Source organism: Camponotus floridanus, unplaced genomic scaffold (genome assembly GCF_003227725.1).
Source record: "Camponotus floridanus strain SB8 unplaced genomic scaffold, Cflo_v7.5 scaffold153, whole genome shotgun sequence".
NCBI classification, from domain to species: domain Eukaryota; kingdom Metazoa; phylum Arthropoda; class Insecta; order Hymenoptera; family Formicidae; genus Camponotus; species Camponotus floridanus.
The window spans coordinates 67,434-83,077 of NW_020229274.1; the positions used below are offsets into that span (position 1 = coordinate 67,434).

General features: G+C 29.1%; 1 protein-coding gene across 1 annotated transcript; it reads left to right on the plus strand.

Moving 5' to 3' along the window:
- Positions 1-7,527: 7,527 nt before the first annotated feature.
- LOC112637338 (F-box only protein 21-like) lies at positions 7,528-8,148 on the plus strand. The gene is made up of 2 exons (XM_025406784.1): positions 7,528-7,851; positions 7,974-8,148. Exons 1-2 carry the CDS (start codon positions 7,530-7,532, stop codon positions 8,129-8,131), a joined length of 480 nt encoding a protein of 159 aa, XP_025262569.1. The 5' UTR covers positions 7,528-7,529; the 3' UTR covers positions 8,132-8,148.
- The last annotated feature ends 7,496 nt before the right edge of the window (positions 8,149-15,644 follow it).

The window sequence follows — 15,644 nt, forward strand, 5'->3', positions numbered from 1 at the left end:
CCGGATGAATTAATTGCTTTAATTTTGGAAGACGAAAACATTAGCATGGAGGATATCGTGAATATTAAATCTACATGCAATCGATTACAGCAGATAACATTTGGTCACAGATTTTGGGAAAAAAAATTTATCAGAGGTACGTTTTATTTATAAATATTTTAATAAATTTTTTATGTTTATCTCATATTTGGTTGATTTTAATCGCTCAACGAAGTTCAACTCTGTAAAACAATAGTAAAAAAATTGAAGTTATTACATTATTGTCTTATTAATTAATCTATTGCGCCTTTATCGTATATGGAGCTAATAGATTTTTTTTTAAATATTTTAAAATTGTATCAATTACGTAATGAAAAAATCTATTGTATAATGTAAAAGATGAAGCTAAATAAATGTGCTCTCACGATTTTTCATATTTTAATTTTGAAACTTTTAATAATGCGATTACTCATAAACGTTTTTATTTATAAAAATATTCATAAGGATATTTCTTTTACATTCATTCGTTTCAAGATTTTTTTTTATATTTTAAGATTTATTTATACAACATTCTAATTAATTTTCATAAATAATTATGTATCCTGTAATTCAGAATATAATCGTATTTTGTTCGTGAAATTTTCTGTTTAAATTTTATGATTTTTATATAAAGCACATGCAATCAAATTTATCTATTTGAAGATTGTAAAGATTAAATATTATTTTATTCTATAATTTCTATCAATTTTTATTTTTACCTTAATGACATGTGTAGAATCTAAATATCTCTACAATACAGTTATAACTATATTTACTTTCTATTTGTTTTCTCATTCAAACAAGATATGCAATAACGAATTTAAATGATGCGAGATTATTGTAGCAAATGCATCCCGATATCACGTTGTATTTATGTGTGCAAATTACTATTGATTACTATTGTGATAATTACAATTTGATTAAAAAAAAAAAGGAAAAGGCACATTTTTTTACCTTCGATAGGATTTTCAAAAAAACAATTTTTTTTATTTTGGATTATTAGGAATAACTATCAGATGAAAAAAAGATTCAAATTATAAGACCAAAATTAATTATATCATCAAATTATGTATATCATTATGATAGCTTAGCTATCATCACGGTATAGGGATCTTAAATCTGGTGAGGGGAAGGGCAGAAACAACTAATAGTATTTTAAATATTGCGACGTCTTTAATTTGAATTTTTATTTTATATAATTCCTCGAGGTGTTAGAGAGGAGGATGCGAGGGGAAGCGAAAACGTCGTCAAAAACACAAGGCGAATAGAGAATACTCGCGCTCGGAAAAACAGAGAGAGAGGATGTTCCGCGCGAGCCGAAGACCGTCTCGAAATCTCGAAGTTGAGCGCCAATTACAGTCTTTCATCATATCAGTTCGCTAAACGCCATAATAACGCAAGAAACGCTTGCCTTATTCGCCACGGGCCGAATAGCTTGCTTAACGGTAGAGGGGCAGAGTCTATGGAAAAGTTATTTGTTCTATACGAGATTTTAAAAATTCTTAAAATTCGACAAACACACCGAATTGAACGATCACGAGAGGCTAACACTCAAATAAATTACGCGAAATCAATAACACGAAAAATGTAACACATTTATTTGTTCTATACGAGGCTTTAAAAATTTTTAAAATTCGACAAACACCGAATTGAACGATCACGAGAGTCTAACACTCAAATAAATTACGCGAATTCAATAACACGAAAAAGAAAATAATATAAAAATAAAAGAGATAACAAATTAAAAAATGAAAAAATAATAACAATAAATTAGAAAATTTGAAATAGCGAAATATATAACAGATATTAATTCGACAGCGGTAATAACAATAAATCAGGTGCATCGAATGTTTGCCCGAAATCGATAACATAAGAAAGCGCTAAGTCCTGCCTGGTATTTATTCTAGCTCGTTTTTATGACTAGACTCTGCGAGATCAATTGACGTTTCGAAAACGTAATGGAAATTCGAGAAGCAAATCATCGACGTAGTCGTCCAGATCTTTTCCCTTCTTCTCTTTCACTCTAATCGACAACAATATATTCGACAGGATGCTTAATAATTGAGCGAGGATGGTTAATTATTTTGAGAAGACGGAAGATCTCGTTTGCAAGCGAGCATGGTCGATGCGATCGATAATCGACAGCTGTCGGACACTGCTTACTTTCTTTTCGGCGTAACGCTCTTTACTTACGCGAATCTCTCGAATCTCGGCAATTACTTAATTTGTCGTAATCTATTACGCACCGCGACACACTCGCACATATGGCAAATGTAACGAAATAGACGCCAAGCATACACGTAATAAACGCGACAAAGACAGACGATACTCGCAAAATTACGACACGCAACGGTCTTCCACATATACTAATTAATAACGAAAATCTCTCGAAGATCGATGCGGGGATGTCTTATCTGCTGTTTTCGACAGCATGTATAACGGACACATTCCTCGCGATTTTCCGCGCACATGGTCGATATATGAGAGTCGGTCGCTACGCGTTTCACAACATCCCGAATCACGGAGAAAGACGAACGGTTATTTATCAATTACGGCCGACGTTACGATCGTCCTTGATGTCTCGCTTGGTCTCTGGTCGGCTGAAAATCGAAAGTTCAGTACAAAGCCGGAGCAACAAGAAGACACGAAAATGGCGACAGTGCGGCCGGTCTACGGGCGGAATCGCGTACATGACTTACAATTTAGAGATGGGCAACTTCACCTATACTCGCTTCTGTAGCCAGAGGATGATCCTTGGTTTCGTCCTCTCGTTCGGATCTTGATAGCGACGACACAATTAACGATAACGAAAAAAATTCGAGACAATTGTACGCTATGAATACCCGCACCAGAGTGAGTCCCTGGATCTCGCGATAACGGCGTCAATCCTGCGCGCAGGGGTGCGCGGATTCACGACCAATAGCGCCGCGACACGCGAGATATTACTGCGCCCCGCGACAACGCCGTATAGGGGGCCGTAACAGCCCCGTTAATTCGAAAATCTTAATTTCGGCGTCTATCGATGGTCTTCCCGATGCCGATCGTTCGTCCTCCATCTTCGGAGGGTAGCGCCGACTGGGCCCTGCCATCCCGGTCCAAGACAGCGGTTTCTTTTTAAGATTTTTATCCTCTTGTTGCTGGGGGCGAATTCCACTCGCGATTCTGCGCTGTCCTGCTCCTCGGGCGCTATCACCCCTCTTGAATCGAAGGCTGGTAGCGCCGTGTCGATTATCGTCAAAAGATTCCTCTTCTCCCCGATGTTTCCTTCTTTAAATGTTCTTCGGCGGGTTGCCTCACATACAAAATATTATAAAAAGAATAATTAGTAATAACGTGAAATATAACAATATCTCGATGCGGTTCTCGCAATTTCTTTTTTTTTTCTAGCGCGGCCGCTCGGCTCGCGCCCCGTCAAGATATTCGGGATGGGCGCGCGTCAGGACGGCAACGTCACAATATATAATCAGCTATTTATTATTACCTACATATGTTAAGGATAATAAAAAATTATTTTTTTTCATTATGAGTTGTATTTATCTTTATCTTGAAGGTAATTCCTAGCAAGATAACGTCTAAAGACATCTTAATGACGTATAATCATAGTCGCCATAGATAGATAGATAGATTAAGATGTCTTTAGACGTTATCTTGCTACCTGGGAATCATCTTCAAGATAGAGGTAAATACAGGTCATAATGAAAAAAAGAATTTTTAATATTCTTAACATATGTAAGTGACTATAATAAATAAGTGAATATATATATATATATATAATATTATTGGTTGTTTTCAGATTTAAGCCTCTATACTGCATCAAAGTTGTAAAAGTTTTACTCTAAATACAATTATAATGTTCAGTACAGAGAGAATAACGAGATTTTAAAAATCGTATATATGTTACCCATGATTAATCCTGTTGGACAGAGGAAGAAGAATTATCGAAAATATGCAATTATTATTAGAAAAGACTTATTTCACATTAGAAAGAAGATAACGCAGCGATATTAATATGTTCAAAAAACTTGAAATAAAAATCTGAAAAACGAAATTAAAAATTAATGAAATAAAAAAATTAATAAAACTTCGTCAATGATCATAGCCGGTAGAAGCTTAAATCTGTAACTAATGTCCTATACATACATAATCACTATTTTTTTATGGTCACTCATATGTCAAGAATAATAAAAAATTAATTTTTTCAATACCAAAATGTATTTACTTTTACCTTAAAGGTAATGCATATTATAATTTAAAATTATGATGGCGGAGTACAATATATAAGCGATAATATTTCACTTATTAACTTAGTCACTTATTAATAATAAAAAAGAACTTGGGTATAATAGATATATCTAAGCTAATAATTAATTTTGGTTTTATGGATGGAATTTTTTCTCATGGCTTTTTATAATGTCTTTTATAATTTTCTCTAATAGTTATTCTTAATATTCTTTATGACCATACGATAAAAAAAAATGTTTTTTGAAAATCCTGTGGGAATCAAAAAACGTATTAAATGACCCACCTCCTTTATGTATATTTTCTTTACATATATTTTTTAATAAATAGAAAAATATATATTTATAATTTCCTTAATTTAGCCTAAATATAAATATGTATGTGTGTATGTGCGTGTGCGTGTGCGTATAATTAAAAATATATGTGAAAAAGTATATCGTCTATAATTTATCCATGATATTTGTTGTTTAATATATTTCTGAAGAATTTTTTTTTTAATTTTAGATTTTCTTTTTCGGAAAGAAGGCATAGCGAAGAGAGATTGACGGAAATTTGTAATCATTTAGAAGAAAGTATAAAATGTATGGAAAAATTGCGGCATTACGTCTCATTAATGTTTCACAGTAACTTATGCGATACCAAAAAAATGGAATTAAATAGTCTTTTGCGTTCCATAGCTGAAGATTCTATAATTTACCGTTTTATCTTGGACGATATAAATAGAATTGTTTCAACACAATTACTATTACGGTAAAATTTAATAAACAAATTGCCATTAATGTTATAAATTAAAATAAATATATATTGTACCATTTAAAAAAATATGTAAATTTTTTTCAGACACGATTCTAATTTGACAGTTATGTATAATTTTGGCTTAATTTATCATTGGATAAAACAGTATCGATTAATATATAAACAAAACATATTTATGTCCATGCCGAAGGAAAAGCTACTTTTAGAAAGACAACTTACTATCATCGCGCAATATTTTCTACCATGTATAACTTACTCAGTCATTGATACATGGTTAGAGAATATTGTGCAAAAAGTACTATCTTGCCTAAAAACTGAATATCCTAAACATTCTGCATTCTCTCTATCTTCCGAGCAATTTTCTTTTTGGAGAGAAAACAACATTAATGATAATTTCTGGGAACCAACGGAATCGAGACAAATTATATATATTATTCAAGAAATTATGTTTTCCGAAACAGGTGTTATTTATTTATGTCGTTTATTTGAAACATTGGATGTTAAAACTAAATATGTAGATTATGTAAGTTATTTTATATTATATTAAATTATAATAATATTTTGTTATGCATTGCGCAAACATAATTTTATATCTTATAAATATTCAAGATAACTTTTCTAATAAAATTTAATGATATAGATTTTAAGATATTATCAAGAATTTCTTCTGACTATTGGATACCACAGTATAGCTAGAAGACTTGGTTTACGCTGCTTTTTGCACTGTGGATATGACGAAGGTTTTGTAACGACAATCGTATGGGAATCAAAGTAGTTAGTATACAATTTTAGCTTGAGAGCTTTTCAATCTGTCTGAAATAAATATATATATGTATATATAATCATTTTTTTATTATTTTTAGTTATACGGAAGGTTGTCAATCGGCAGAATTTTTTTATGTGATGGAGAAATCGTTTATGTATCCGGTGAATATTGTCGATGGGAGTTGTTCCATTATGCATCCAATGGATCCATTATATGATATATCGGTAAACAATTTTTTATATATAGTTCTCTTACTAATTTCAAGAAATAATTGATGAAGATAACAATCAATTATAACTCTTGTAAATAATATAGTAGTCAATAAGTCAGTATTTTATAAGCGATAAGTAAAGTTTTTTTCATTTTCTCTTCTATAATTGAAATCTTGTTTACTTGTCTATTGTTTTTCAGCAAATACAAAAGATTATATTCAAGCTTCCGCATTTCTGTGAACTAATAAATAATCATTGTAATATTCTTCACAATTTGAAGGTCAATAACTTGATGAGTTTCTTATCACGATGTTTAAAAAGTGATATTGAAGATATAGATATCGATTATGAATATCGAAATATTACAAATTCAATAAAGGTAGTGTATATAATATATCATCGTTGTATATAATGTACTGTATATATATATATATATATATATATATATATATATATATATACAGGGTGACCCAATTTTTTAATCGACGACCCCGAATAACTTTTTTAATTTTGATTGTAGGAAAAAATGTTTCAGGCAAAAGTTGTATGGCTTGAAAAGGGACATAAGATGGTATCATTGGTTTTATCTTGAAAAGTTGTTTGAAGGTCACACGAAGGCCACCTTCAATTTTTTTAATGGAACCCCCTATTTTTCATTACTTATTCTTGTAGCTTATCTCGAGAGCTTTTCAAAACACTATAATAAAGTATTTCTTCATTGAATACTTTTCGAGTTATGAGGCTTGAAATCATTTCTTAATTTTACATAAACCATAACATATCTAGTAAAATATTCATTTTTCGATTAGCCTACCTTAATACTTTTATGTACAAAATAATGAGAGGCATCAATTCCTGTAAAGAAAACACAATTATTTCGAAGAAAAAATATGTAACTTGCAATTAACAATTCCATATCTTTTCTTAAACAACTGTGTTTTTCCTTTACACCAATTGATTCCTCTCATTATTTTGTACATAAAAGTATTAAGGTAGGATAATCGAAAAATAAATATTTTACTAGATATTTTACGATTTATGTAAAATTAAGATATTATTTCAAGCCTCATAACTCGCAAAAGTACTTAACGAAAACTAACTTAATTATAGTGTTTTGGAAAGCTCTCGAGATGAACTAAAAAAATATGCAAAAGCATACAGGGTGTCCCATTTAAAAAGTTGGATGTGACCTTCACGTGACCTTCAGGTGACTCTTCAATGTCTACAACTAAAGACACCATCTTATGTCTCCCTTCAAGTCATACAACTTTTGTTTGAAACATTTTTTCCTACAATCAAAATTAAAAAAGTTATTCGGGGTCGTCGATTAAAATGGGTCACCCTGTATATATATATATATATATATATATATATATATATATATATATATATGAGTAGGTCAGATATCAATATATAGTGATAATTATTTGTATAGTTTAAGTCACATTACAATAATTACTTTTGAAAACACTTGACAAAAAGTATTATTTAAATTTCATTATTGCGATATCTGTTATATACAGGATAGAGTTAACATCATGAGGAGTAAACCGGAAATAAAGAAAAAAATTAAATATACTATTGGTATGATCGTAACGCACTCACCGAAACCATATTTGCCTTCGACTGAGAAATATAATCCTCATACTGGTGTGATAATTGGATGGAATTACAAATGTAAAGCTGCATTTATACACAAAAGATTAAAATCTGTAGCTCCACATCTCAGCGAATGTTGTGAAACTCGGCACATGTGCTTCTGCAAATGTTACACTTACGAATCAGGCAATTCCAAATTTACCTATCAACCGCACTATATAATTCTTGCGGAAAATAATATAGTATGTTATGCACCACAAGGTATGTATAAGATATTAGTAGCATTCTCTCTTATAAATTATATATTATATATATATTTTATATTATTTTTCATTTCTTTATACATGCGCATAAATATATAAAATATATTTTTTTTATTTTAGATACTGTGTCAAGTTGTCCACCAAAATGGATAAATAATGTAGAGATAGGACGATATTTTTCTCATTTTAAAGGCACTCATTATGTACCAACTGGAAACTTGTCAAAAAATTATCCAACTGATATCTCTATTATGCACGAAGTACTTTCTGGTCGGTAGTGTGTACAATAAAATTTAGGATTTATAATATACGTATTTTAAAGATATACATAAATAATTTTTAACTGTTTTCTATGATGATATTGTAATATTGTAGATATTATAAGATTTAAGAAAAGTGCAATGTTATATTGTATTATGAAAAATAAAATATATTAAGAATATATGTAGAATTCTTTTTTTATATATATGCCAACAAATTTTTGTGAATCTAGTCTTAATCTAGTCTTAATCTTAACTAGTCAAACTTTTTTATTGATGAACTAACTGGAATTTCCATTTTTATTTTTACTTAAACTTTATAACTTGCGGATTTATGATTATTAGTAAACTGTAGTATATAGATTAGAATTATTCGGGAAAATATGCACGCCAGATCGCTGCGAGATACTGCATCGTCGTACTGTGCATCAATTATGAAATGGTTTATATAATCTCATATGTTGTTTAATACTTTTTATAGTGCTTAATACTTAGTGTTTAATACTTTTTATAGTTTTATAATATCATACATATCTATAAAATGTTGTCAGTATTTGGTGATCCTTCGATATGATAAACCGTAACCGTTGTGTGTAAATATTATACATTATTAGAGCTTTATTATATAAAATATAAATATACTGGAGATAGAGCAATAATTATAGTTCATTTTTACAATTGCATACTTTTATAATCATCAATATAATTTTAATATATAGTAGTTCAAGTCATTCAATACGTCTAGCCGACTTCACGATTTCTTCCTTTCAAGTTGCAGCAGCGACCGTTCGATTAATGATAAGCAAAATCATTGATCAAATAGGGCCTCTCGCGCCTCATAATAATCTATATTTGTCATCTAATATCTATAACTAATCATGAAGAAGCTCGCAAGAAATGCTAATAATGAAGCAAAACTGATTCCTTCAACATATAATTACATGAAGATAAAAAATACAGGCAGAGCAATAGAGAAATATATCGGAGATAAAATAACATAAATCTTCCTCCGTAAATAGAAATAGTAATATTCCTATTTTTTTCAAACTTATCTACTAGGGAGGAAGATAAAAAATCGATGACAAATTTAGCTGACCTAAACCAAAAAATTTAATCAACAATAGCTAGATAAGTCTTACAAAAAATCGAAACCTTAGACACCTTTGATAAACAAGTTTTGTGAATCTAATCGAAGAATATGGTGCGTATCGGAAAAGTACACCGAATTGTATAAAAAGAGAAACTCTCAAGGAGCTCTCATCGGTTACTCCAGTTAGTTATTTCAGTCGGTCACTTAGTCAGTCACTTCAGATCATCAGTTCATAGGACACATCAGATCAGTTAGTCACTTCAGATCAGTTAGTTCAGTTCCTTATTGATCTTTAACAGTCCATCCTCAATTAAATTAATTAATAAACTTTAATTATATATTTAATTAAAAATTCGATTTATGTCATGTTTGGTGTCATTTTAATCGCAAAAATCTCATTAAGTCATTGCAATTATCTTTAAATCGAAAAAGTGCGAAATATAAAAATTGTATTTTCCAACAAGTTTACATGTATAAATATGAAGATAAAAAAAAGCGAGCCTGGCGAGCAAGACTTCGGAACTCTTTGATGACTCGTCATCTCGCTTGCTTCTTATTTCTTCTCACTCTCGCTTCGAATCGGAAACCTTTCCTTATCTATAACAACTATTAGGGATTTAAATATCGTAAAAATTAAAATTTTTATTTCGCTCTTTTTCGATTTGAAAATAATTGCAATAAGTTAATGACATTTTTGCGATTAAAATGACACCAAACACGACATAAATCGAATCATTTTTAAGAAAATATATAATTAAAATTTAATATAATTAATTTAATTAAAAATAATCCGATTTATGTCATGTTTGGTGTCATTTTAATTGCACAAAATTTCATTAATCTATTGCAATTATTTTCAAATAAAAAAAATGCAAAATATAAAAATTTTATTTTCTATGGTATTGCGGAATCAGACTGCGCGGCGGCTGTAAGCGACGCGGTAGCGACACCAAGTACATAAAAAACAATTTTAAGCATTGCGTTGAGAGTCACTGTTCTCGATGCGGTGCTACCAAGTACCTTATCCGGAATTTCGCGTCAAGTAAACTTTCAGTTAAGATATATAATAAATTAAAGTCGTAATCAAAAATCTAACGACACTTTTATGATATAATTTGAGTACAAGCTTTTGATTGCGACCTGTTTGAATAAAATCGGTGTAGTCAATCCTGAGAAATGATGATCGAATACCAGAATTGTGACATTTCGTTTCTTTCTTCCTTTTCCTTTTCTTTCAGATTCACGTACATATGCTCGCACGCACACACACAAAGCGAGTTTGTCCCTCAAGCGGCGTTCACATCGTTGCGTATATGATTATTGCTTCGATATGTACAATGCTTTAAGTGACAAAATCATATATGTGCATGTGCGTACATACGTGTGATATGTATCTGTATGTGTACGTACGTATGAAAGATAAATTTATTAAAGTATAGTGCGGAATAGTGTAACAAGGAATAGAAGTGACACGTTAAGCAGTTAAGTTACTTGTTTAAAAACACAGATTTTAAGAAATAAATATAAGAATAACAATAAAAAAGTATAACAAAGAACAAAGCCGAACAAGGAAGAAAAGTAGTGTGTAATAACGTACCAAGGAAGAGAAGTGACATATTAAAAGTTATTATGAGTTATTAAAAGATATTAAGAGAAGGGACATATTAAAAGTTATTATCAAGCGACGCAGTAGCGTTGCGACGCCGAGTGCATTTATTTGTAAAAACCCTGATTGGTGACACAACGACAGCCAAGTGGACTGTGATTTATCAATCAAAAGGTAAATATTGTGAAATTTTTCTCATTTCTGTTTAGATTAGACATAATATATTTTGACATATTATATTAATAAAGAGAATAGCCAGTTATCATTTTGTGGAATCTTTCTCAAAAAAGGTAAAAGAAAGAAGTCGAGTCATCTCAGTAATAAAAAATTATTGTATAAAACTATTTTACAAAAAATTATTTTTAATAAAAAATTGCTGTATTAAAAAAAATTGTGTAAAATAGTTGTCATAATTATCTACAAAAATTAATGATATTATATCTACAAAAATTAATGATATATTTAAATAGAAAATTACGTCGAGAATAAAAGAGAGCGATTTTATTTTACGTTTATCAACAGTGTGTGTGTGTTAGATGTGATTGACTGCTGATAAATAAAAATCAGATAAAGAAAAATTATGTTTATATTTTTGTCGAAAGTTATTACATCTTTGTCGTAAAAGTCAGAATCCCGATTTTTTGAACGATGAACAGTTGATTCATGTAGTTCATATGTACTAATATGCATTTGTACTGATTACATCGCATCGTTTTGACAAAATTTGTCATGGAAAAATGCGTACTAGAAGTCAATCCGCATCTGACAACGTCTACTAACGTAAAGTGAAATCGCATCCAAAAAATTTATGCAATTTTTAATAGAAGAATTTATAATTGGAAAAAAACCATTGTATAAAAAAAAACTTACGCAATTTTTTATAAAAAGATTTTCATTTAACAAATTGTTGTACAAAATAATTAGTTTAATTTTTTATATGAATATTAAAATTTAAATATTTATTTAAAAATTAAAAAGGGTCCCCTTTTAAGCAGGTATCTTTTATCTGGATGTAACGGGACGTGTCATATAAAAGCACATTATGGTTTTATGTATAATGAATAGGCCTGTTCGAGGCAATGTGCCCTCAGATTACTGTAGAGTGCAGGGTTATATTCATTGTTTTCGCGTCGAGATAAAAAGTGGAAACCATATGTATAGAATGTCATAAACTTAAAACTATACATACTTTCTCTTAACGGATTCTTTAGAACATTTCAAGACGAAAATCCTATACAAAAATGTCGAGGCTATAAATATTTTTATATGCAAAGCAGTTTTAGAGAAACTGATTTTGAGAAAGTGAATTTTTGTTCTGTTTCTATTTTAAAGAATAATTTTAATATACAGTTTGTATATATAGAATTTTCTCGAATTACCTATTTTTTTAACAGTTAGAATCACAATTGGATAAAGATTTTAAAAAAAATTACAATGCAAACATCTATGCGTTATCTGATTGTATGTAATTTATTATATAATGTGTATTAGAAAATTAAAAATAAAATATAACATTGGAATAAATCATAAACCATAAATCTCAAGAAATGAAAAGAAATTATAAAAAAGAAGCTTTTTCCAAAGAATTTGTCATATATACCCACTCTTCTGATTTTTTTTATCAAACAGGATCGTGGCGTCATCCCTTTTGTCTCTTATTGCCCAAACATTGTAAGCCATTTCTAATCGAAATGTATGTTTAGTCCACGTCGAACGAAGTTCGCATGTTGCATTACGACTGTGCTACAAGCAGGAGTAAAGCTGAACAAGCTTTTATGATCGGACAGCTCATATTCGTGATACATGTCAGTTATATATAAGTAAAATTAGTGCGAAAGAAGATATAATATCGGTTATTTTTTTTGTAAATTCGTTGAATATTATAATATTTTTCACGATGGCTATGATAATACACTTGCCGGATCAATTAATTGCTTTAATTTTAGAAGACGAAAATATTAGCATGGAGGATGTGGTGAATCTTAAATATACATGCAATCGATTATAGCAGATAACATTTAGTCACAAATTTTGGGAAAAGAAGTTTTATCAGAGTATGTTTATCAGAGTACGTTTTTATTTATAAATATTTTAAGAAATGTTTTGTTTATCTCATATTTGATTAATTTTAATGGCTCAACGAAGTTCAACTCTGTAAAACTATATTTAAAAAATTGAAGTTATTACATTATTGTCTTATTAATTAATCTATTGTGCCTTTATTGCATATGGAACTAATAGATTCCTTTTTAATATTTTAAAATTATATCAATTACATTACGTAATGAAAAAAGATCTATTGTATAATGTAAAAGATGATGCTAAATAAATGTGCTCTCACGATTTTTCATATTTTAACTTTTACTAATGAAACTTTTAATAATGCGATTACTTATATATGTTTTTATTTATAATAATATTCATAAGGATATTTCTTTTACATTTGTTCGTTTGAAGATTTTTTTTTATTTCAATTTTTATTTATACAATATTGTGATAATTACAATTTGATTAAAAAAAAGAAGAAGAGGTTACTGGGCATTTTTTTATTTTTTTTACATATTTTTACTTTGGATAGGATTTAAAAAAAAACAATTTTTTTATTTTGTATGATCATTAGGAATAACCATCAGATGAAAAAAAGATTCGAATCGTAATACCAATATTAATTATTGTATATCATTATGATAGTTTAGCTATCATCGCGGTATAGGGAGCTTAAATCTGAAGACGGGAGGGGGGGGGGCAGTAACAACTAATAACATTTTATATACATATATAGTCACCTATTTATTATGGTCACCTACATATGTTAAGGATGACAAAAAATTATTTTCTTTTATTATGAGCTGTGTTTATCTTCATCTTGAAGATAATTCCTAGCAAGATTACGTTTAAGAAATCTTAATGACATCATAGTATAGTCGTTTTAGTACGTCATTAAGATATCTTTAGACGTTATCTTGCTATTTGGATATCATCTTCAAGATAGAAATAAATATAGATCATAATGAAAAAAGAAATTTTTAATATTCTTAACATATGTAAGTGACCATAGTTACTAAGTAACTGATATATATAAAATACCATTAATTGTTTTCAGATTTAAGCCTCTACACCGCGTCAAAGTTGTAAAAGTTTTACTCTAAATACAATTATACTGGTCATTATAGAGAGCATAACAGGATTTTAAAAATCGTATAAATGTTGTCCATGATTAATCCTGTTGAACAGAGGAAAAAGAATTATCGAATAATATGCAATTATTATTAGAAAAGCTTTAGAAGATAACGCAGTGATATTAATATCTCCAAAAAACTTGAAATCCGAAAAACAAAATAAAAAAATTAACAAAAATTAACAAAATATTAACAAAAATTGACAAAATGAACAAAATAAAAAAATTAATAAAACTTCTTGAATGATCAGCCGGTAGAAGTTTAAGTCTGTAACTATTGTCCTATACATATATAATTATTATTTATTATGGTCACTCATACGTCAAGAATAATAAAAAATTAATTTTTCCAACATTATATATTTTCTATCATTCTCTAAACGCACCTTTAGAATTCACACGCACAAAAGTTTTTAAATATTCTTCTATAATTTAGTGTATAAATAAAATCATAAATTTTGAAAAACTTATATAAATAAATGTTTTAAATAACATTTATATTTATATGCAACATTTATATTTATGTGCTAATTTTTGTTTTTTCAAATTATTAAGAATATTTGTTCTTACATTATAATTAATATTATAATATTATAATTATTTACTCTTGCAAATATAAAATGCAAATATGAAAAAATAATTGTTAATGAATTTTAAAATTAATTTATAGTCTTGAATATTTTGTTTAATATTAATATTTTATCTTATAGGTGTACTATCAAAGGTGTATGGTTTGACAATTGAATGACATATCCTCTTCAGGAAGCATCTTTGCGAACAGACGAATCTGTGAACAGACGAATCTGTGAACTGTGATTTGTGAACAAATTCACAAAAGGTATCACAAAGGAGTAAGTCCTTTGATTACAAAACTCCAGCTTAAACCTGTCACAGTTTCCTTTAAAATTTTTTCATTTGTTATACCTAGGAATAATGAAACGAATTATTTCAAGACTTTAAAATAATTTTAAGACTGTGCTAAAGCTATTATAGTAAATACAAAGTGCCTACTGATATTGTTCTTAAAATAGATAATTTGTCTAATTTTAAAATCTTTCTTGCCATCTGATTTTGCTCGAAGGCCGCGCAGATTGAGTGATTGGAAGTATTATAAAGGCACAAAATTTAGAAAGCTTCTGTTATATGATGGTTTCCTAATTTTTATGCACCGAGAAGTTTATGAAAATTTCCTATTATTTGCCTGCTGTTCGAATTCTAGCCGATTCTGTATTAAGAAAAGATTATGCTGCTGATGTAGATAAATTATTTAGGTTATTTGTAGAACATAGCTCTAAAATTTATGGACAAACTTTTATAATATATAATGTTCATCATTTAATACACATTGTTAAGAATTGCCAGTTACATGAACATCTTGAAGAATTCAGTGCATTTAAATTTGAGAGTTTTTTAGGACAAATTAAGAATTACCTACATGCACCAGGGAAAACACTTTCTCAAATAATTTGCCGTGTAATAGAAAAGGCAGCCATTTTTTCATTTCATCTTTCTTATTCTAGAAATGAATTATCATTCGAACAACCTCATTGTAGAGGTCAAACTCTAAATTGTCAAGGAGAGCAATATAATAAAGTTTGAACGTCAGATAAAAAATTCTCTTAAAAATCTGCTGATGCATATTGTCTTACAAAAGCTA